The sequence below is a fragment of the Ochotona curzoniae genome, unplaced genomic scaffold (assembly GCF_017591425.1).
Source record: "Ochotona curzoniae isolate NIBS_2020 unplaced genomic scaffold, NIBS_Ocur_1.0 contig_66, whole genome shotgun sequence".
Lineage (NCBI taxonomy): Eukaryota > Metazoa > Chordata > Mammalia > Lagomorpha > Ochotonidae > Ochotona > Ochotona curzoniae.
In genome coordinates, this window is record NW_024466512.1 from 15,701,020 (window position 1) to 15,724,553 (window position 23,534).

Sequence of the window (23,534 nt, forward strand, 5' to 3'; positions counted from 1 at the left end):
CCAGGCCCGTGAGTCCTTGTGGAGGCTGAACTGCTGCGAGGGCTTTGTCCTGCTTGGCTCAGTGGAACCAAGTAGGGTTGGTTTTGTTGTCACGGCTGCCACTTGCTTGCCAAGTGAGTTTGTTTTTGCACATCTCCCTTGGGTGGAATTTTGAGTGCTTCTGAGAGGGCTGAGCTGCCGCTGCCTGCCACTGACTGGAAGTGCAGCCTAACTGGAAATGGAGCCTGGGGCTTGCTAGGCTCCACTTCCTTTCTGCTTCCCACACTGGGGGGTGTGCCTGCCAGGCCCCCCACTTTTCTTAGCTTGCGCCTTCTGCTCTGGAGTCGTTGAATGTGGGGGAATTTCTTTAGCCTCTGTGATCATGGTGGAGGAGGAGTCTGTTCTGCAAACCGTTTATGAGAGATGAATGTGGATTTATGGAACAGGGAAGGAGAGAAGGAGAGGCCGAGGAGATGGAGTTTCAGGGGAGGAGGTCTTGCTATAGAAACAGAGGTGGAGGCGGGCTATCTGTGGAATGTAGGCAGATTGCCCAGAGGGGTCCGGGAAGAAAGCGTTGCAGTCTGGACCGCGAACCAAGTTGCAGACAGCGACCTGAGCTGGTCTTTGTGGAGGCAGTCCCAGCCTGCCTTCCTAGGCACCACCCTCACTGTGGGGCCTTGCAGGTTGGGGAGAACGGGTCCCATGGGTCCCACGAGTGACCCAGGGTCTGCTCAACATTTTCCAGCAGCAGGGTTTGAATTTTTCTCCTCCCCTCACTGAAACAGGCTCCAACCTGCTGCTGTAGGAGAGGTAAGAGAAAACGTGGCTGGTAAAACTTGTTCCACAAACATTTGAGTGTCCGCGGCGCATGCAGAACACTGCTAGGTACTGGGTGAATGAGTCAGAGGCCCCTCCTATTCACAGGTGGATGGAACTTACAAGTGGCACGGTGGTGGGGTGGTTGTGGTGGTGATGGGGTAAGCTCCTCTGGCGTGGGCCACCGTTTCTTCCTGGGGAGCAACAGGGAGGCTGTGGCGGACAGCACACGTGTGACTTGGAAGTGGCAGTCACTGTGTGTCAGACCGCGGCGGACTCCTAGGGCCCAGTGGGAGTGTCATCGGGTGGGTGATGCTCCTTGAACCCTGAGACGGGGCGGGTCGCTCTGGCGGCTGGAGTGTGCACCTGTCTCCCTGTGCCCGCCCATTGTACCAGCTTCAAGTTCCGCTGTTAGTGCTCATTATTGTTAGTCTTTCCTGCTAGAGTGTTTCTAGCCCTGAGCTATACCCATGGTGACCTGCATAGTGTCTGCCATTACTGATCCAGTCCTGAGGCTTGCCGGGCATTTGTGGAATGAACAAATAGATGAAGGTTGCTGGTGAGGCAGTCAGTTCCCATAAGTTAGAGGGCTGAGGCAGGTTCCCAACTCTTGCAAGGAGCTTGGATGCAAACCTGCCTGGACGGGCCATTTGGTGCTGGGCGAGGGTGTTTGCCATGAGGACTCTCCTTTGACTCCCCTGGCTGTTTTGGGCCCATGGTTGGGTTCACAGGCATATTTATTTCTTGCAGGCATCTCCTGGAAGGAGAAGGTTGCAGACCTTCGGTTGAAAATGGCTGAGAGGAACATCGTGTGGTTTGTGGTCACTGCCCTGGATGAGGTTGCATGTGAGTGCTCTGCTTTCCCTGTTAGGGCCCGTTGCCTGATCTTGCCCTTGGGTCTCTGTGCATCTATGCCACTGAGCTTTCTGAGTGGCCGGGGGTTGGGTGGCGGGGGCTACGCAAGGGGCTGTTACCAGATGGGCACAGATGCCAGTGAGGATAAAGAACAGAGTACAGGGTCTGGGGGTGAGGGGTATGGCCTTGTGTGGTGCCACAGCCAGAGACGTGTCCACCGTGGGCCATTCTAAGGACTGGCTACTCCCGAAGGGTATTTCCTACGCACATCTGCTGTGTGTCAGCTGCTGCAGGTAAGACAAGTGAGATTGTAGATCCTTCTTTTCATTGTAGCTTTCCTGCATTTTCCCCAAGATTTTCACAGTGAGAATGTTCTAGAAACATTTTACTTCAGAAAACTCCAGAACTGGCCATTCTGTACCAAGCCCTGCCCTTTTGATACAGAAGTGTTTTCTCAATCTTTAGTCCCCAAACCACCCTCTTGTAATTGTATAGGACTCTTTGTTGTCTTCTAGAACCTGAAGGAGTCTGGTTGAGACTTCTTGTTCCGTCTCCTAGGAGATTCTGACTGGATCTGACCCAGGGCAGCCGAGAAGAGGCCCAGCTTTATCTTTCTACTTTCTCGCTCAGGGAAGGAGGCGCCCCACCACACAGTATCTTGTCTCTTCAGTTCTTACCTCTCCTCCCTTCTCTTTTTTTCCTTAAAGATTTATTTATTTGAAAGGTGGATAAAACAGAGAGGTGGGGAGAGATAGAAAGAGGTCTTCCATTTGCTGGTTTACTCCTCCAAGAGGCTGGAATGGCTGAGGCCGGGCTGGGCTGGACTTCCATTGGGTCTCTCACATGGGTGACAGGAACCCAAACACTTGGACCAACATCTGCTACCTCCCCAGGTACATTATCAGGCAGCTGGATTGGAAGTGGAACAGGCAGAAAGCAAACCAGCAATTCAGTAGGGGATGCCAGAGTGGCTATGCTACAACACTGACCCTGCCTCACCCCTTTTCCCCCAAAACTCTGTCAGGTGTACCAGTGATTTAAACCTTTCATTAATGTAGTAACTTCACCAGCAGAGAAAAAGACACATAAAGGTAGTTTCAAAAAAGCATATTTCCATTATGGAAAATATCAAGAAAGAAAAACCAGTTACCCAAAATTCTCCCGCCCACTCATAATTTGTGTTACTGTGCTTTGCACGGATTGGGTTTTATAGCGGGATTTTTTTTCAGTGTATCTACAGACTATAAGCAGAATGTTAAGTGCGTATGAAATACACTATCAGAATGATGCAACCGTGAAAAACTTGGATCATAAGTCTCTTGGTTTCTGATAACTTTTGGTTTCCCTGGTGTGGCTGCTTTGTGGGGTAGTGTTGTGGATTCAGGGATAGTGTGCGGCTGCTTACCTCTAGAAAACCACATCTGGCCACATCTGGCCACATCTCACTAGCCCCAGCCTCTGATGTTTTTTTTAAATGGTGCCTCCTGTTTCTTTGGGAAAACCACTGTTTTTAAGAAGGCTCGGTGCTTTGAATAACCCAGACCCTCCTGCCTGGGGACAGGGACAATCTGTAGGGGGCCTGTTTGGACCCTCCATCTTGCCCTAGACCAGTCATCTCTGGTCCCATGGCACATCCAGGGCGGACCCCAGGTGCTGGTTTCATTCATGGGCCTCAGTTGGCCTGGGACTACTCCGGCCATGACTTGCTGCTTTTGCTCTGCCTCAGAGGGAAGCTGCCCGTGGGGCTCTCACCCAAGGGGCCTTCTTGTGGCTGGGTCCCAGTGTTCCTCCCCTAGGTCATTTTGCCTGTGAAGGGAGAGTGCATGGCTCCTTCCACCTCCTTTGGGAGCGCCTGTGGCTAGTCTGCAGCAAGGCTGGCCTGGCAGGGACGCTCCCAGGTGGACTCCTCAGCCCCTTGCGGCAGGGGAGGTTATCCTGTTTTTCCCTCTGCTGATTCTTCTGTTCCCTTTGGAGACGGCGGCCATGTGGCGGCCTAAGGAGCAGTTCTGGTGCCATCTGGTGGCAGACATGAACAACAGCAACTCAGAGGTGGAACCGCGGGGTCAGGCCATAGCAGCTGGTGCCAAAAGCCCTTTCCTTCAGCTTCAAAAAAACCCCAAGGCTGGCAGGTGACAGAGCCTTTGGTTTCTTTCTTTCTTTTTTTTTTTAGGGCTGTTCAATCTCCGAGGATCAGACGTGGAGCACAATCCAGTGTTTTTCTCTTATGCAATCATAGGACTAGACACGATCATGTGAGTGTTCGCCCTGCCACCTGCAACTTCCTTCCCCCGCCTGGCCCCTGCATACCAGCCACTGCCTGACGCCTCGTTAACATGCTTCATTTCTCCTGCCTTTTCTCCTTTCCCTTCTTGTCCTCTCTCATCGTATTTGTTTATATCCTATCTCTCTTTTAACTCCCCAAACAATTGGAAACCTGTGAGTGTATCTGTAACTCTATGAGATTTGCCGCTAGAATGAGATTCGTTCTTGGAGTCCCCTAGTTCAGGCCTCACGTTTGACCCCGGGCTGGCCAATATGTCATGGCTGGATGGGTTCAGGGAACTAGATCTGGGTCCACAATGCATGACGGAAGGCTCGTCGTTTTGAAGGTGAGAAGTTATGTGGAAAATCCCCCTGAAAGGTGCTTTTGTAGACTGCTGGTTTCTCTTTCCAAGGCCTGTGACCTTGCTGCCACTGCTCTTTGATTTGGGTGGCTCTGTTTGTTCAGGGTATCTTCAAGTGTTTGCTGTGTGCCAGGGCCCTTCGTTAGGTGCTGGGGGGTGAAGACACAGAGAATCCTAGGTTAGAGCCGGGGGGCTGAGTGTCCCTTCCCCAAGGCACAGAGGTGGATTCCAACTTGTTAGCCGACTGGGTGTAGGCACCATAAGGTGGGGCTAAACTGGACCGGGGCTTCAGAAGAGGTTCTTGAAGAAAGTAATACTGAAACAAAAACTCAGAGTAGGTATGCCTTAGCTGAATAATGGGTGGGCTGAGGCGAGGGGGGAGTGTGGTCTGAGCAGCATTTCCAGGGCTCTGAGGGGAGGAATGGCTGTGTGAGCAGGGGCCAGAGTGGCTCATTATAGTTGGAGCATGAAGTGGGAGGCCAGACGGCAAGCAGGGGTCACGGCGAAGGAAAGCCCTAGGCCCCAGGCTTGGCTGCTTGTCCTGAGGTTGACAGGGAGCACGGAGTGAATGTTCCAGAGAGAACCTCACACTGAGGCTTGTAAATGATAAAGAATGTTCTGGTTGTGGAAACTGGCCTGCCTGAGGCCAGTCCCGGAGGTTGTGGCACTGATCCAGATGAGGGGCGGTGGAGACTGGGTGAGGCTGAGACACATGTGGCTGGACAGATGTGGCAGAGATGTGGGGTGTCAGCTGCCAGTTCCCAGGGAAGAGGAGGGGTGTGGAGAGGAGGGTGATGCCCAGGCTTGCGGCTTGGAGAACAGGGTGGGCGACAACAGTAGAACCAGGACAGGAAACCCACGTTGGAGGGCGGGATTCGGGAAATGGGTGGGAGGAAGGAAAAGCTACATGGCTTGGGTAGGCAGGAGACGGAGTCTGATGTGTCACTCAGGTGCCCTCTTGTCTCTGTCACCACCTCCCTGCGGCCCCTCTGCAGGCTCTTCATCGACGGGGACCGCATAGACGAGCCCAGTGTGAAGCAACACCTGCTGCTCGACTTGGGCCTGGAAGCCGAATACAGAATCCAGGTGCTTCCCTACAAGGCCGTGCTCAGCGAGCTCAAGACCCTGTGTGCTGGCCTCTCTCCGAGGGAGAAGGTGTGGGTCAGCGACAAGGCCAGCTACGCCGTGAGCGAGGCCATCCCCAAGGTTGGTGAACCTCACTCTGGTCTCTTGAGAGCTCCTTGGCAGCCCCACAGAGTCATGCCGCCACGTCTCGGGTGCTGGCTGTGGGGTTGGCGTGGGCTCTGAGGTCTGAGTGTTCTCATCCCTGGATGGGCCCTAAGAACTGCAGCCATGTTAGGAGTTTTGTGTTTTTCTGAGTGTGCAGCGAGGCAAGAGTTCAGGCGGCACCCATTAATACTTAGGTTGATGTAAATATGTTGAATAACATTTAGTGCGTGGTAGGAAAAAAACCCCAAGCATATGAAATCATGAATTTATAAAAATTATTTGATAAAATTGAGTTGAATAAACTAAATGGCTATGAAGCTGATCTGAAGAAAAGCGCGCAGTAAATATGGGTGCAGGGGCTAAGCAGTTAGACTACGTGCTGAACAGGATGAGAGGAGAATGCTTGAAAGTTGGGGACCCCCCTGCAGTGATAGCATAATGTTACTGAGCTCCTTGCTGGGTGATGCTGAGCAACTGCCACCCATTGCCTTTAGCATCTGGGCAGCTCTTTCGATGGAAGCTGTTTTGCTGGCCTGCCCCAGCTGGACATTCTGGGAAGAGCCCAGGACCTGTCTCTGTAGACCCGGCTTCCCCTTGGCTCCCCTTCCACTGGCACATGGCGAGTGGCTTCTAGCAAGCCACTCGGTGTTTTGCGTTCTTGACCTGATTGAGGAATATGCATGTTTTCGCTGTTTCAGGAGGGGTGTGTGTGTGTGAGAGAGAAAAGGGAACCGCCTAAGGAGGGTGAAGAAAGTGAAAGCAGTTGTTGAAGAGCTGGGCGGGTGCACGTGTGCTGAGGGTCCCTCTCCCGCACTGGGCTAAGCTTCGTTCTCCAGCTGGGAGGACCCTTTACAGTACTGCACCGTGGCCCCAGGGGCAGGGAGCACCCTCTCACCAGTCCTGTGTGCCCCACACGGGGGTAAAAGCCCTCTTTGTGCAGCAGGAGTGGGGTTATTTCGGTCAAATGCTGAGCAGTTAGTGAACCCTGACCACAACCGCAGGGGCTTGGAGAGAGCAAATGTTGTTGCTGGCTGGCAGCCAGTGGTCACAGAGTGCGGGGGATGGGAGTGGAGGAGAGAGCCTTGTGATGTGCTGGGCCCTTCCCCATGCCCCTTTTGTCCCGCTCAGGTCATCCTTCGAAAGGGCAGGTTTCTCAGGTCACAGCGGGCAGCCGCGAGGGTCCAGAGTGGGAGTCCTTAGAATCTGTGGCAGGTGCATTCCGCCTTAGTCCCTGGCTCCACTTCCCATCCCACCCTCTGCCCCTTGTCTTCCAGGGTCACCGCTGTTGTATGCCTTATACCCCCATCTGCATCGCCAAAGCTGTGAAGAATTCAGCTGAGTCTGAAGGCATGCGGCGGGCGCACGTGAGTGGAGCAGCCTGCGCGGGGCAGGGGCCGTGCGGGAGTCCAAACCCCGGCTGCCTCCCCTGGGTGGCCTGGGCCTGCACAAGGTTGGAAGCGCTGGAAGAAAACCTTCCTGGTTTTTCTGAGTTAGCGACAGTGAGATCGCTCAGCAGATTAGATCTTCAGCGAGTATGACACGCAGCCTAAGGGGAGCTGCTGCTGATGAGCCTGTAGCTGCTGGGGAGGATGTGATGCCAGAGGAGTCTCTGCAAAAGTCCCCGGTGTGTTTCAAGGTAGAGGGTCCTAGACATGTCGATGTGTCCACCGGGCCGCGCGGGAGCTCCCTGTGCTCTGAGCTGGGGCCCTCCAGCACTGTGCCCGAGCTGCTGAGCAGATGGGTGCCCTCTCGACCGTGGGAGCTGTCACTGACTGGCGTCTGGGGGACGCCCGGGTGTAAAGCCCTGGTGACAGTGAGGGCCCCCGCAGCTGCCGCCCTGTGCCATCCTGTGAGCACCGGGCTCTGAAACTGGCTGCTCCGTCTGCAGTGATAACGTCCACTCCCATCTTTATTGTTTGCGCAGATTAAAGACGCCGTTGCCCTCTGTGAACTCTTCAACTGGCTGGAGAAGGAGGTGGGTGCTTGGTGGTCGGGACTCCACGCTGGCCCCCGGGTGGATCTGTCTGTCATCTTTATCCAGTTTCCATGCTTCTCTCTCAGTGGTTCTTTCTCGGAATTTGGTGCATGTATTTAGGAAAAATTGCTTAAATTGTGGAAAGTAGTGATAAGGATGAAGAAATTAGAGTGAATCTGTTTTTGTAGCTCACTAGAATTTTATTGTAAGGAAACATGGCTCTTAGAATGTTAGGATAGGCAAGCTGACTTGGCAGGAGAGCTTTGTGCATTTTAAACTCTAAACCAGAAAGCTATTTGCATTGAATTGACTCTTGGCTCTTAGTTTTTTCTTTCTTCCTTTCTTTCTTCTCTTCCTTCCTTCCCTCCCTCTCTCCTTCCCCCTCTCTCTTTCTTTCTTAAGAGTTCTTTATTTATTTTTATTGTAAACTCAGATTTATTGTCTGTTGGTTCACTCCCTGAGTGGCCGCAACGGCTAGAGCTGAGCCGATCTGAAGTCAGGAGCCAGGAGCTTCTTCCCCTGGGTGGGTGCAGCGTCCCAGGGCTTTGGGCTGTCTTCTAATGCTTTCCCAGGCCACAGGAAGGGAGGTGGATGGGAAGTGGAACATCCGGGACATGAACCAGTGTTCATATGGGATCCTGGCTGTTACAAGGCAAGAATTTAACCCACTGAACCACCATGCCAGGCCTGTTTTCTTGCTCTTCCACTCCCTGTGCTTGACAAAGAGGGAAATCGTTTTTGTTCTGTTGTTAAACAATATCATGTTTCCTTTAAATATTATATAAACAAGTCTTTAATTTGAAGTGCCCTTATTTCTACCAGTGTAATTTCTTTTCTCCCTCGTATTTCCTCTGGCTATTGTTTATCTATATAAATCACTTTTAAAAGGTAAATAATTTCTGTGCGTCTCCCAGGGTATAGACACAGTTTTGTGTTTTGTTTATTTTATTCATTGAGAATCACAGGGGGAGTGTTTCCGATAGAGATTGCGAGAGCTGGACTGCCGGATTTATCCATCCTTCTGTTTTTGAATATTTAAGAGTGTTTATTTTGCTTTTAATCTATTTTATTATCATTATTATTTGTATCGTCAATAGCCCTGCAATCATAACTGGCTTTAACTGGCTTTCCTATTTTATTTCTTCAGGAATAATTTTCTTAGGATGATTTGCCTGGAGGGAAGCTCGGCAATTTTTCTTTTTTTAGTATTCATTATTTATTTGGAAGTCAAAATTTGAGAGAGAGAGAGACAGGGAGATCTTTCATCTGCCACTTCACTCCCTGAATGACTGTACTAGCCACGGTTGGGCCAGGCCGCAGCCAGGTGCCAGGAGTGTCACCTGAGTCTCCCACATGGTGCAGAGGCCCAAGCACTTAGTTGGTGTTCTGTTGCTTTCCCAGGCACAGTAGCAGGGGCCTGGATCAGCAGTGGAGCTGTTGGGACTTGAACTGGTGCCCTTAAAGGATGTTGGTACTGTGGACACTGGTTTAACCCATTGTAGCACAGCGTTGGCCCCAACTCTGCAATTTTAAAACTAAGGTGTATTCAGATTTTGAGGCTTCAGGAGATCTTAGCTGAGTTGAAAGATGAGCTAAGCCAATAGAAACCTTCCACTTGAGGTACACTGGGGCAGAGCCTCTGAAAGTTCGTCTTGTTGAATTTGAGCTGTGTCGTGTAGATTGAACAGTTGGGGTGCAGGCGTGAGGAAAAGGAAGCTTTCAGCAGACCTTCCCCAAGTGGTGGGAGGCCCAGGTGAAAGTCTGCCAGAGGATTGATAACTTGTTTGCTTGCAGGTGCCCAAAGGTGGTGTGACGGAGATCTCGGCTGCGGACAAAGCTGAGGAGTTTCGCAGGTAAGGAGCTGTTTGGAGCGGCTGGGAGGGAATCTGATGTGGAGTTCTGTGAAGCCAAACAGGCCTGGAAGGGCCCTGGTCCTTCCCTGCACCATAAGGGCCTCTAAGCTGCCCCACCCCGTGTGTGTCTGTTCCAGGCAGCAGGCCGACTTTGTGGACCTGAGCTTCCCAACCATTTCCAGCACGGGGCCCAACGGCGCCATCATTCACTACGCGTAAGGCATGCGGAGGGGCGCGGGGCCTGGCTTTGCCACTGCGACCACACAGGATTCTGAGCAGGGGAGATGGGCTTTTTACCCGAGGCCCTGGGGTCCAGCTCCGGGTGTGTGTTAGGATGGTGTGGCGAGGGGATGTCAGTCCTTGGAGGCCTGTCTTCCTCTTCTTGCCCGCAGGTCCCCTCGGCTTGGGCCGGTCCGCAGCCTGTTCTCAGGCCTGCAGTGGCACCGACATTCCCAGCTAGGCAGCCTGATGGCTTACCCTCTTCTCCTTGGAGGCTTTCGTTGCCCTGAGCTTCTGCAGTCCTTTCTCCCCACGCATCCTCTGAGCTCCACACCTCCCACGAGGCTTGTCTCTGGGCTGCGGGACCACCTGTTTTGGGTAGAAAGGTCATCTGTGCCAGCCCTGTCTTCCCTGGACCTGGCATCCCAGGCATGGGAGTTGCTACCACGTGTTGCTTGCTGGGCAGTGGATCAGCTGAGGAGAGACTCCCGGGACTGTGGGACAGGAGGGGCAGGAGGGGTGCTGGTGTGTTGGCACTGGCAGGTCTCCCGTGGAGATGGTGTGAGATGGCTGTAGACACAGACTTCGCCTTCAGTTTCACCTAGCTCCGACGGTTTGGCTTTGCACTGGGCGTTCTGAGTCCCATGGGGCCTCATGTGTGATCTGCACAGCCAGCAAGAGAACACTCTGTCTTTCCATGACGTCCTTGGCTACAGATTTTGCCCCCTTTTTAACAGTCGCAGGGCAGCTTTTGAAGCTGTGTGTGGGAGACAGTCACAGTGTGACAGTGCAGTTCTCTCACGTTAGTGCCTCTGCTCCAACATCAAAATGTCAAAGGAGTTTCGCTTTTTGTCTTCTGTGTGACTTAACTGATGGATTTCCTGCCTGGCGACTCTCCTGGAATCTTGCATGTAATAGAAACATTGATTTCAAAGCGAGGAAGGAGAAATTTGCTTTTCCTTGTCATTTCTTCATTAGGCTCTTAGAGGCTGGGCCCATGCCTGGGTGTGTGTTAATTGCTCAGCTTGGGCGCCAGCTGGTGCTCTATTGCTGAAGAGGGGGTGGTACCTGGAAGTGCAGGGCAGCCCTGCTTCTGTGGCAGGACACAAACTGGAGCTGTTTCTCTCTGTGGGCATTTCCCAGCGCAGTGCTAGCCTCTGGAAAATGCTGTGGGGAAAGTGGCTCCCTTTCCAAAATGCCTCGTGTTCATTTGGAAAAAGTGTTTCAGCTTTTAGAGCATCATGATTCATTCCCTTTCCTGGCAACATCCCTTCCACCTGCTCTGTGTCTGCTGGATTTGGGTATAAGAGGGGAGGCACGGGATGGGGTCGGGGCTGAAGGAGGGCCCTGGAAGCTGAGGGGTGGGGACTCCCAGAGTCTAATGGGGCTGTGGTGACTCCAGGCTGCCCCGTACCTGGGAGCCACAACTCTAGCTTGGTCCTATTGCTTGTGTCAGTCATTTTGGTGACATTTAAAATGATCTCTTGAGCACTGTTTTGTTCTAGATAACAGAGGTAGATGTTCTCTTGATAGTTGAATGGGGTTTTGAAACTTAGTTGGAATAAGTAATTTATTTGAGTAACATTTAGTTTTGATATAATTTCAGACTTAAAGTTGTAACAATGAAAAAAGAAACCCTTGTATGCCCTTCTCTTCAGATTCTTGACATGTTTGCATGTGTGGAATAAATGTTGAATTAACTTTGTTAGGCCAGTCCCCGAGACGAATAGGACCTTGTCCCTGGATGAAGTCTACCTCATTGATTCGGGTGCCCAGTACAAGTAAGTGAACTGGACGTGGTGGAGTTGGGGCAGCTGAGGAGGTGGGCCAGGGTTCTCCGAGAATCCTCAGCGGGGAGCCACTTTCTGTGCTCTTGACCTTGCCCTGAGCGTGGGCCTATTCTCACCCCCCACTGAAGTGGCCCAGTTGTGACTGACAGAAATATTTAGTCCTTGACTAAATGTTAAATATTTTAATTTTTTTTTTATTATATTTTTGACAATCTTTACATAGTTAATTAGGGTAAAAAGGTTCAAGGGCTATAGGAAAGTGGGCAAGACTATTATTTACATATTGTTTCCTTCATGTTTAAAGGGGGATATTAAGGGAGAAGGCCCACCCAATTTCCCACCCTCCCCAGGTCCCGGATGTAGGGTATGCTCCGAGGTTGTTGCTCAAGTGGTTTTGATGGTTCACCAGTTAAATGTTAAATATTAAAGAACTAAGTAATAACTGAAAATAAAGGTTTAGGAACATTGACAGACTTTTCTGCCCCAGTCCATCAGCTGTTTGCTAGCTCTTGGTGTTTGTAACTGCCCCAAGACTTGATTAAATGAGCATTAATTCTGGATGAATGGGAAATGAGCACTACTTCTGCATATTTCTGAATTTGCTTCCCTCTGTCTTCCTGCTATTATGGTTGTCCTCTCTAGAATGGATTTTCTCAGAGGAGAACCTAAGATTTGGTTGTGTCTGGATTCTGAACTGTTGAGAAGTGAGACTAGATAGCATCTGTGCCAAGGGAGCACCAGCAAGGCATTTTACAAAATGATGTGAGACTGACACTATGGCATAGCGAGCTAAACTTCTGCTTGCAGCATCAGCTTCCCATGCAGGTGTTGCTCAGTGGCTCCACTTCTGATGACCTGGACATGCAGCAGAGGATGGCCCTAGTATTTAGACCCCTGGGCCCACATGAGAGATCTAGAAGAAGCTCCTGGCTCTTGGCCTTGGGTGGGCCCAGGCGTTATAGATGGCAGCTTTGTGTGCTACACCACAACTCTGGCCCCAACGAAGACCTTGGAGTGCTCCATTTCACACTGCAGTTGGGACTTTGGCTAAGGGGGAACCCAGTTATTAAATGAGTTTGGGCAGTTGTATGGTCACCATAGCCTAGTCTCGGAATGTATCAATTGATACGAAAAATAGCCTAGATCTGAGGATATTGGCTTGCTTGGTAATGATGAAACTTCTGTTCACTTGTAAATTGTAGCACACTTCTGGAAGCTGTCTTTCTGTGTCTTGGATGTAGACTAGGATCTGTTCAGAAATGCCCAATAAACCCCTAGGTAAATAACAGGAACAATGGAATTTGTGCAGTTTTTTTTTTTTTTTTTTTGCTATGTTGACTTTATTCTCCTTCTTCTCATTCATAACCCCTGTGATGATGTGTCTGCTGTGAGTCAGTCCTCAGGATAAAAACCAAGTGTATGTGTGCTGGGCTTGGTTCACTCTCATTTTACCAAGCTCTTCTTGATTTCTTGCTTTGTCTCATTTTTATAATATGTTTTAAAAAAAGGTTTATTGTTTTGAAAGAGTTACGGAGGGAGAGGGAGAGACAGAGCTTTCTTCTGTTGGTTGTCTCCCCAGAGAGCTGCAAAGACCAGTTCTGCACCAGGCTGCAATCAGGAGCCAGGAGCCCAAACACTTGGACCATTTTCTGTTGCTTTTTCCAGGCTTTTCGCAGGAGGTGGAATAGCCGTGGCATGAACTGTTGCTCATTTGCGATGCTGGCCTGACAGGCGATGGCTTTACCGCCACATCACAGTGCTGGCTTCAATATAATAATTTTTATTGAGATGCAGTTCACTAGCCTACAGTTCACTTAGTTGATGGGTTATAGTTTTTTAGTTGTATTTTTGTAGCATTGCGTAAGCATCATCACAGTCAATTCTAGAACATCAGTAGCTGCCGTTCCCTTTCCCCATTCCCTGGTTAACACCAGTCAGTCCTGCTTATATGGATTTACCTTCTTTGGGCACTTGACACAAATAAAATCTTGTCTCTTGTGTCTCTCTTTGGTCACTTAACATAGTGTCTTCAGAGCTAACTCAGGTTATAACTCAGATCAGTATCCATTTTTGTAGTTGCTGAATAAGGCTTCACTGTATGGGTCATAGCCCCTTAGCCCCTTCATTAGCTGATGGACATTTGGGTTGGCTTCACGTTTTCAGTGGTACAAATAATTCTGTTATAAAAACCCAGGTGTACGTTTCTGTGTGGCCATATTTTCAGGTTTTTTTTTTTAATATGTTCATAGGAGTAATATTGCTGGGTAATATGTTGACCGTATACTTACCCTTGGATGCAGCTCACAGTCCAAATGGTCGCACTGTTGTGTGTGTCCACCAGCAGTGTGTGAGGGTTTCTTTACTCTACACCCTCACTTGGCTCAGACTTGAGGCAAAGCTTACTTTGGCCGAACACTAACTTATCCTTTCTTCTGGAAAGGGATGGAACCACAGATGTGACCCGGACCATGCATTTTGGGACTCCCACAGCCTATGAGAAGGTAAGATGGAGCCAAAAACTCGAGACTCTCTGTTTTCTTAAGAGAGTGGCTTTTATGAACAGGGATTAAATAAATAAATAAAAAATTAGATGTGGGATCATAAAATTGCTCATTACTGTGGAGTCAGGCTTATCTGCTTTATGAGGTTCATGTAATTAATTATTACAGAGCAAGACGTTTGGGGAAATTTTTTCAGAAAAGCATTCTATTAAGGTCAGGGAAACTCAGGCTCAAGTTTAAATAGCTCTGGCCTTCTCTTGAGTCACGGAATATCCTTGGGGATGGGGGTTGGGGTGGTAAAGTACACGCTTTGCAAGCAGTGTCTGAGTCTGACTCTGACAGCCGCCCCCTTGTTTTTTCAAGTTCAGCATGATACAGGCTCAGCGCGGTAGGGACTTTCTGAAATGACGGACACTGTCAGTTTCTGGTTTGCCTAGGATGGAAAGGGCAGGCAGAACTGTGAAGTCAAGAAAAGCGTAGCAGCTGGGAGCTGGTGGCCCGTTCTCTTTGCTCAGTTCTTGTCTCCCAGGATGCCTGTGTGGATTCCCTGAACCCAGGATTTTCATATCACAGTCATTCAGCGCACGTTGGCTGCGTCTCTGTTCAGGGGCGCCCCTGCACGGTTATTCTAGCAGAAGGGTTTTATGTGATATGGTGGGCAGATTTTTAGTTTTGGTCTCCCTTTTTTTTTTTTTTGCTTTGCATTCTTCTTCCTTTATTTATTTATTTGAAAGGCAGAGTTAGAGAGAAAGGAGAGGGAGAGACAGATTTTCCATCTGCTTGGTCATTCCCTAAATGGCTGTAATGGTTGGAGCTGGCCCAGGTTGAAACCAGGAACTAGAAGCTTCTTCCGTGTCTTCCGCATGGGTGCAGGATCATTTTCCGCTGCTTTTCCAGGCTCGTTAGCAGGGAGCTGGATGAGAAGTGTAGCAGCTGGGACTTGAATTGGTGCTCATATGGGATGAGGCTTTACCTGTTGTGCCACTGCGCTGGCGCTTATCTTGCCTTTTCTGGGCTCCAGTGCCTTTCCGAGTTGGACCTCAAGCTCAGCATCTCTTTGAAGTGACTTTGTATGCTATGGAAAGAACTGCTGGCAAGCTGAGGGCTGCGCAGCTCCCGTCCCAGCTGTGGTCCTCAGCAGCCAGCCACCAGTCTTCGGAGCAGCACTTGACTTGTCTGAGCAGGAGGGATAAACCCCCGAGGATTGCATGGTGGCAAGGAGTGCAGATGTTGAAGCCAGATGTTGCCACTTAGGACCTGTGCCCCCAAGCATGCTGTCGGGGGTGATAATGACAGCGTGTCCATTGCCAAGTGTGGGACTTAATGTCTCATGCCAAATGGAGTGTCTGGCACAGAGGTCTTGCTCAGCAAATGTCAGCCAGGGTCGTGAGTAGTTTTTAATTACTTTCCCCAGCGTTGCCAAGGCGCATGTGACCTAGAGCATGTCAGAGTGTGTGCTGCACAGTCAAGTCCTGTGGGGCTGTTTCTCTGACTCAATTTAATTTCAAGAGTCATTGGTCCTGGGCCAGGTTTTTAACAGTTTTTGAATTGAATTTTTTTTCATCTTTACTCTGATTTTCTTTGTGGTATTGCTCCAACATTAACAGGAGAAGTTTTCTGAACTCCAAGAAAACTGCAGGGTCGAAATGCCTTTCCTGCAGTTTGTCCCCTCTGGTTTTCTCTGGCAGGAATGTTTCACGTATGTCCTCAAAGGCCACATAGCTGTGAGCGCAGCCGTTTTCCCGACCGGAACCAAAGGTAGGCGGTTCCTTCTCTCGTATGGCAGCCTCCTTCCTTGTTTGGGAGTCAAATGAGTCTTGGCTGGAGGAAGAGAACACGTCCTTCTGTCCCTGTCAGCCCCAGCCCATCTCAGGCCCAGCTGGGGCAGGTGAGCATGCTGCATGGAGTGAGGCCGCTCCTGCTCAACAGCCTGGCGTAGGATTGGGCCCAGTGTCAGCTGTGCAGTGTGCTCCTCTCCTGACCCCTAAGCTACTGGGTGACACCCGCGGGCAACTCCCACAGAGGATCAACTGGGCATGAAGGCCTCAGGCCGGAGCAGGGGTTGGTGCAACCTCCTGTCTCTCTGTTCGTGCTGGGCTGGAGCTTGGGAGGGGGATCCTTGGTGGGATTTCTGTAACTGTGACCCTGACGTTGGCTGTATAGTGCTTTGCTTGAGGACTGGTGGGTGGGCATTGCGATGGGATCTGGCAGGACCTGGGCCTTCAGTCTCATTGTGCTGGGCATCTGCCGCTCCTTCTGAGCCTTGGTTTCCTCATCTGTCATGCCTGCCTGCCTATAGCCATCTGGGCAGAGCCTCGTCTTTGTTTTTTTAAAGATCCATCTATTTTTATTGCAAAGTCAGCTATACAGAGAGGAGGAGAGACAGAGAGGAAGATCCTCCGTCTGGTGATTCACTCTTAACCACTGCGCCACCGCGCCGGGCCCAAGATAATCTGTTCTTTAAGGTTCTGTGTGAATGTCATCAAGTGGCTTTTTCTCTTTCAGGCCATCTTCTAGACTCCTTTGCCCGTTCTGCTCTGTGGGATTCCGGCCTGGATTACCTGCACGGAACGGGGCACGGTGTTGGGTCGTTTTTGAATGTTCATGAGGGTCCGTGTGGCATCAGTTACAAGACATTTTCCGATGAGCCCTTGGAGGCCGGCATGATCGTCACCGACGGTACGTGATCCCACGGGGAAGGCCTGCGTGCATCTTTGAGCTTTTGTGAAAATGCCTTGTTTCTTAGTTTAAAATGATTTTAAACTAGTGGTACTTTTCCTCTTGTTGTCACCTGGAATTAGCACCAAACTTTCCTGATTATCAAAGTGATACATACGTGTTCATTTGGAGAGAGTGAGATAATGGAATTGTGTAAAGAGGAAGTCAAATTCAGTTGCAGCCCAACTTGAGGGGAAATAAAACTTAACTTTTTACTACGTTGATTAGTGCCATAAATGTGCAGAGAATTTTTTTTTAAAGATTTATTTATTTTATTGGAAAGGCAGATGTACAGAGAGGAGGAGAGACAGAGAGGAAGATCTGCCTTCCAATGATTCACTCCTCAAGTGAGCGCAACATCTGGTGCTGCGCTGATTTGAAGCCAGGAGCCAGGAATCTCTTTCCGGGTCTCCCACGCAGGTGCAGGGTCCCAAGGCTTTGGGTCATCCTCGACTGCTTTCCCAGGCCACAATCAGTGAGTTGGATGGGAAGTGGAGCTGCCAGGATTAGAACCAGTGCCCATATGGGATCCTGGCCTTAACCATTATGCTATTGCGCTGGGCCCAAGATTTTTTTTAATGTCAGTGAAGTCATGCTGAATATACTGTACTGACCACATTCTGTTTTCTTAGCGTGTTGCCCTCACCCAAGTCACTGTGAAACCTTTGTAAGTGTCTGAACCATTGCTTCATGGATATGCGCCACCGTTGATTTCATGGGGCTCTGTTGTTATGCTCCCCACCATGCAGCCGCTGTTCAGGGACTGCAGAGCCTGTTTGTTCTCACCCCCGATAGATGGGGTCCTTGACTTGTTTCTTCTGCTTTGCGCCCCAGTGGTCATCCTGGAGCCACGGCTTCTCCCCGCCCCCCCCCCCCCCCCCCCCCCCCCCCGTGCGTCTGTCTCCCCTGCGCTGCTTCACAGTGAGGTTTGTTTTGTTTCAGAGCCAGGGTATTACGAAGATGGAGCTTTTGGAATTCGCATTGAGAATGTGGTCTTGGTGGTTCCTGTGAAGACCAAGGTAAGTCATCATGTGTTTGTTTTTTTGAAGTTTCCTATTTCTTATTGCTGCAAGATGAAGACTTGTTCTTGATGGAGCTAAGAGTGCAGTTCCAGGCCACAATGGAGCCTCCTTCCTCTGGTCTCCAGGATGCCCCTGGAAATCACTCACCTCTCCCTAGAGTCACAAAGAAAATCTGTCGGGATTTCCTGGGACACCAGGCTGGGGCCTGCGGGCGTGCTCGGGGGCTCTGAGTTTGTCACAAGTGGACCTGTTGTTACGCAGTCCCAGCTGCAGGGAGTGTTTTTTCAAAGGGCACATTCCAGGTCCCTCCCAGATCTCGCAGAACAAGGGGCTGCTGGCTGATTTTTTGCCGTGTGAAGTCGAGGAATCCTGAGATGGTCCATGCAACAGACTTCAGAGACATCACGAAGCAGGGGGAGTTCTGCCTCTCCTATGTCAGGGTTACCAAGAAGCCGCAAGGTGCCAGGCTTGGTCTAACAGACCTCTTGATTCCTTCTTCAGTGATGATTATGGAAATGAATCGTTGGAGGGAAGCAGCTTGCTAAGTTTTCTAGGAGGTTGACTTCAAGGATCTGTTGTCTGTTTCCATGTGGAAGTCACTGTTCGTGGACATGGCTTCTTGCCTCAGACCTGAGGCCTTGTAGTGAACAGGGACTCAAAGTGCACATGCCATGGGCCTTGCTTGGGTAAGACGGCTGCATGGCAGTTAACAAAATCATCCTGGGGTCTCGCACTCCGGTAGAGTGTTAGGAAGCCAAACCAGGTTACCCCGAGCCCGGCCCTCGTGGGCCCTGCCCCGCTGTGGGCCTGCTGCTGCGAGTCCCTTACCACCCTTGGCTTGGCTCTGCCTGAGCCACACATTTCTGTGTGCCCAGCGTGGCGGCTGTTGGAGAATGGCATCAGCTATGACCCTATCCAAGTGTGTTCCTTAAAAATGGTGCCCGGCGGACCTCTTCTTGGCTCACAGTTGCTTTCGGCTGTGACAGGTGGCCATGTCTGGTGGAATGAGCTCACGGCATGTGGTTCATCGTGGTAAAGATGAGTGAGAATGTCTGTCTGCTTCCTTTTCCCACAGTATAATTTCAATAACCGGGGAAGCCTGACCTTTGAACCTCTAACTCTGGTTCCGATCCAGACCAAAATGATAGATGTGGATTCTCTTACCGACAAAGAGGTAAAGGGCGGGGAAGGGGCTTTTTGATTCGGGGTTCTTAGCGACTGAATCTGAACGTCCTAGGCGTCTGGGGCCTCTAGCTTTCCCTGTCAGTGCTGGGCCTGCGGGCAGAAGCTCTGCACGTCCCCTGGCTCCTGTGGGGTGGAACAGCCTGCCATCGCTTGTCAGGAGGCAATGTCCATGCTGTTCCTCCGTAGCTGCACCGAGTAGCAAACAGGCTCTTCCCTACTGGAAACCAGACGGCCGGTGAGGCCCCCGGCCATTATACCTGCCAGGTTGTTGTCTTAGGTTGCATGAAACATTAACGAAGTGAGGTCAAAATCTCATCTGAGTCATTTTCTTGGACAAGTAGAGGAGGGGGTACCGGCCCTCCCATCCCTGTTGAGTGTTTTGGTCCCGGGTGGGGTAGCATGAAATCCTCCACAAGGTCTAGGGCACGACCGTGCTCATTCAGCAAGTTCAGGATTACAGGTTTGGAAAGCCTTTCAAATCCTAGGGCAGGTTCCCCGCCTGTGAGGCTGGGGTAGGGGACAGGGACCTGGGGTATGGTTTGAGGGATCAAGCAGTGACCAAGGTCAGAGCAGGAACACGACCAGAAACGAGCGGAAGCAGTGAGCACTGGACAAAGTGGTTCCCATAGGAGGAAACTTGGAGGCAGAGGCTATAAATTCCAGAGCCAGGCAGGAGTCAGAAGTCCCAGCACAAAGCGAATGATGGGCGGAAGCTGAGGGCGGGACGAACGCGCCTGATTGGTTCTGGGAGGAGACTGTGCTCCCAAAGCAGCCGCTGGACACTTCCCAGGAGCTTCAAGGCGCTCTTGAAGCAGAGCTGCCTTAGTGAGGCTTGCCTGGGCATCCTTCTTGGCATTAAGGGCAAGGACCCCTGAGCGTTAAGGAGCTCTGGTCCTGATCTGTGGAATGCGGTCTTTGCAGCCGAAAGCCTCTTCCACTGTGTCAAGCTCACAGGTGGGTGGCAGATGGGTTAGCTCTCCTTGTCTGGGCATCTCTGGTTGACCATTGTGCCCTTGGCTCAGTCAGACATTCGTTGCCAATCCTGGCTTATTTGTTGATTACAGACGGGTTTGGATCAGGGCACCCAGCACATTAGCTCACTGGTAGGAGTCCTGTCCCCTTAAGTGATGCCATAGATGTGACGGAGCAAGAACACCTAAGCGGGCATGGATCTGGAGCAAGTCATTTTTTTTTTTTTAAGATTTATTTATTTTTATTGCAAAGTCACATAGAGAGGAGAAGAAACAGGATGTTCTTCCATCCAGTGATTCACTCCCCAAGCAGCTGCAATGGCAGGAGCTGAGCCAATCTGAGGCCAGGAGCCTAGAGCCTCCTCCAGGTCTCCCATGTGGGTGCAGGGTCCCAAAGCCCTGGGCTGTCCTCCACTGCTTTCCCAGGCCTCAAGCAGGGAGCTGGATGGGAAGCAGGGCTCCCGGGATTAGAATCAGCCCCCATAAGGGGTCCCAGTGTGCTTAAGGGGAGGACTTTAGCAGCTATGCTACCACGCTGGGCCCGGAACAAATCAGTTTCACATGTAGTTGTAGATCATGCATTTCTTTCTGCCCACATAAACTAAGAGACAGTTCTCCATTTGACATTTCATTTTATCCAGAGAAGCAGTGCGTGAAAAAGGATGAATGAGACAGTTTTCCTTGAAGGAGAGTCCTGCTATCCTGTGACACATTGTACCCCGTGACATGCATCACATCTTTCTGACCCAGTGATCCATTCCTTGGGCCTTGCATACGCAGATCACTGGCGCGTTCTTTTGGCCAACTCCTTCCTAGAGCGGATGATGTCATCTTACCCTGGGATTACAAGCACGTCTCCACAGATCACAGCAGATGACAGCGTTTAATACTGAGAGCAGGGACGGTCCCTTTCCTGTCTGCCACCTAAGCCTGGGGCTACCTTTTGTCTGCAGCCTAAGTCATAACCGACAATGAGGTTCTATCCCTTAAGCTTTTATTTCTTTATAATAAGATTTATTTATTTTTATTGGAAAGGCAGATTTTACAGAGAGGAGAGACGGAGAGAAAGACCTCTTGGTTCACTCCTCAGGTGGCCACATCGGCCAGGGCTGGAGCTGAGCCAGAGACAGGAGCTACTTCTGGGTCTCCCAGGTGGACCCAGGGTCCCAAGGCTTTGGACCATCCTCTACTGCTTTCCCAGGCCACAACAAGCAGGGAGCTGGATAGGAAGTAGAGCAGTTGGACACGAACTGGCACCCATGTGGGTTCCTGGTGCATCCCACCAGGTGAGGACTTTAGCCACTAGGCTGCCTTGCCGGGCCCATACTCGAACTTTTAAAAATGCTGGGTTCCTGCTCCTTACTGTGTCCTTAAGTTAGTTTTTAGCTTTTGCATAGTGCCTGCCTCCCCCATCACTGTCACCAGATGGCAGCAGAGGACTTTGGTCAGTTGGGCAAACTGAGCCCAGGGCCTGCTAAGGCTGTTTCTGTTCTCTTTTACTCCCCTCTCCCCTAAGCCAAAAGGCCCTTGGGAGCATCTCCTTGATCCCAGGGTTACACCAAGCTGCCACTGTTAGCTGCGCAGGCTTCCTGAGCCCTGCCCGGCATTGGTATTTAGATACAGCAATTGACCTGCTTTTAATTTCTTCAGCTCCCAGAGGGCTGTTATCAGTAGGGATTACGTTAATAATAAGAGGCTAGAGTGAAGCCTCTTGACAATGTCACCCCAGACATCTTCCCTAGCTTCTTTGCTCCAAGAAAGGGTGCCCATCTTCACCCCTTCACTGGACTTTGGTCCTTGGTGCAGGCTGTGGGACACCAGTGCCTCCCTCTTTGACTCTAGGCTCATTCAGGATTAGCATGCCAGTGGCATTCACCTTAGTAACAGTCACCTTAGCCTTGTGCCAGCTCGCTGTCCGGTCATGTCCACCCCATGTCTTTTTGTCCTCCTGGTGGAGCTGGCATCCCCCCAAGGCTGATTTCACCCTTCCTGCAGCCACAGAGGTTTTGCTGTCAGCCCACTCAACCTTCCTCCCACCCCTGGCAGGGTACTGTTGGCACTTCTTGGCTTTGGACTGTCCCTTTTTGTATCCAGCATGGCATATTCTGGGGAGCAGCTGAAAGTCAAGGTCACTGTCAGCCCTGCTTTGCAACACATCGTCCGTGACCACTAGGGGTTCTAGGTTCACCTAGACAGCCACACGGACTCGGCAGCCCCAAGTTTATTAAGCTTCCTCAGTGGATATGGGATGGGAAGCTCTGCGTGTAGGCAGAGCATCTGGAGATGCGTCCTTAGCAGTAGTCCTTACCGAGTCTAGAGAAATACCAATCCATATGCTAATATCTGAAATTAGTTATCGCTTCCATCCTCCACCCCAGGGTGGCTCAGGTATGAGGGAGTGAAGCCACATGGGTGGGATCTGGTCAGGGGCCTTGCCCCAGCTCTCTTGCCAAGGCCACAGGGCATTGCTGTCCAGAGTTCTCTCCAAGGTTAAGGTTGGGATTATGGGGACTCTGCACTCAGGGAAGCCACAGCCAGGGCTCACCACCAGAAGTGTTTGCAATTCCCTCCTGGTCGTTGTCAGTCTGTGTGGGCTGGACTATTCTGGGAATGTTCTCACTGTAAGCCATGCAGCCCATCTGTTTCCAGGGCAACAGACCTGAGGAAGTCACTTGTCCTTGAGCAGGGAGAGAGGAGTTTGCGCAGCTCTCCTCTCAAGTTGTGCTTTCGGCATGTGGGCCTCTTGCTGCTGGCCCGTGTAGCCTTTGTGGAAAGAGTGCTAAGGCCAGTGTCCCGTCTTTCTTTCCTGTACAGTGCGACTGGCTCAACAATTACCACCTGACCTGCAGGGACGTGATCGGGAAGGAACTGCAGAAACAAGGCCGCCAGGAAGCCCTGGAGTGGCTCATCCGGGAGACGCAGCCCGTGTCCAGGCAGCACTGAGCCCTCCCCGGGCCTGTGGTGTGCAATGCTGTGGTGAGAGGAAGACACGTGGCAGACCCCCCTCCCACGCCCTCCCTGTCCCCCTGCTCCCCTTTTTACTCTTAGATGCTAAGAAGAACTGAAAAAAACAAATCTTCTTATCTTCTTTGATATTTTCTCGCACACACTCGGTCTTTTATGATTTTTTTTTTTTAATTGTTGAGAATGAGCCAAGAATAAAATTGCTGCACCAGAAGGAGAGTCCCCAGGAAGCTCAATACTTGACGAGGGGGGAGACGCCCCGCCCTGTTCCCCGGACAGTGCTGGTGAAACCGGGAGTGCTCGGCCACGGTTACGGCCCAGGTGCTAGTCCCCCCCTCAGGGTCACCCTCGTGTCCACAAGACTGTATTTATGATCAGTGAATAAAAGTGTCCAAACACCGCTTTGTCCCAGCTGCCTCTCTCCCCAGGGCGCTGGCCCGTGCATGGCCGGCTCCCTGCTCTGCAGCTCGTCTGTGTGGCAGCTGTCTTCCCGGTGCGGGTCGCTGGAGGAGAGGTCTCTGGCCTCCCTGCACATCTTCTACCTCGAGTGTAAGAGTTTTCTCCTTTATCTAGAAAACTTAGTATTTTGGTTTTAAAGTGTCTTGGTTTAGAAAAAAAAAAGTCACTAGCATATAAATGCACTTCCAAAATAATGTGTAGAAAAAAGAAATGACAAATTTACTTGTATTTTGGTGTGGAGATATTTTGAGAACCATGTGCAGCTTTTAAATAACACACGCTTTAACAAGAACGTTCCACCGCCTCTCGTATTAAATAATAAATTCTATCACGATGATAGTCTCCTGTAGGCACGGTTGGGGGCGCTGCCGTT

The 23,534-nt window shown here is 50.9% G+C and overlaps 1 protein-coding gene across 7 annotated transcripts in view; it reads left to right on the forward strand.

Annotated features, from left to right (window-relative positions):
* The window catches only part of XPNPEP1 (X-prolyl aminopeptidase 1), a 53,750-nt gene extending 30,648 nt beyond the window's left edge, over positions 1–23,102 (forward strand). For 3 of the 7 annotated variants that reach the window (XM_040992139.1, XM_040992143.1, XM_040992140.1), the window contains exons 8-21: positions 1,546–1,641; positions 3,821–3,902; positions 5,270–5,480; positions 6,779–6,868; positions 7,429–7,479; positions 9,274–9,332; positions 9,470–9,547; positions 11,261–11,332; positions 13,782–13,842; positions 15,531–15,600; positions 16,348–16,521; positions 17,503–17,579; positions 18,658–18,756; positions 22,553–23,102. In XM_040992139.1, coding sequence (XP_040848073.1) covers positions 1,546–1,641; positions 3,821–3,902; positions 5,270–5,480; positions 6,779–6,868; positions 7,429–7,479; positions 9,274–9,332; positions 9,470–9,547; positions 11,261–11,332; positions 13,782–13,842; positions 15,531–15,600; positions 16,348–16,521; positions 17,503–17,579; positions 18,658–18,756; positions 22,553–22,681 — 1,349 coding nt within the window. In that variant the 3' untranslated portion in view covers positions 22,682–23,102. Of the gene's footprint in view, positions 1–1,545; positions 1,642–3,820; positions 3,903–5,269; positions 5,481–6,778; positions 6,869–7,428; positions 7,480–9,273; positions 9,333–9,469; positions 9,548–11,260; positions 11,333–13,781; positions 13,843–15,530; positions 15,601–16,347; positions 16,522–17,502; positions 17,580–18,657; positions 18,757–19,663; positions 19,722–22,552 lie in introns of all 7 variants that reach the window. The other 4 variants (XM_040992138.1, XM_040992144.1, XM_040992142.1 and 1 more) reach the window with 4 other exon arrangements.
* Positions 23,103–23,534: the final 432 nt, after the last annotated feature.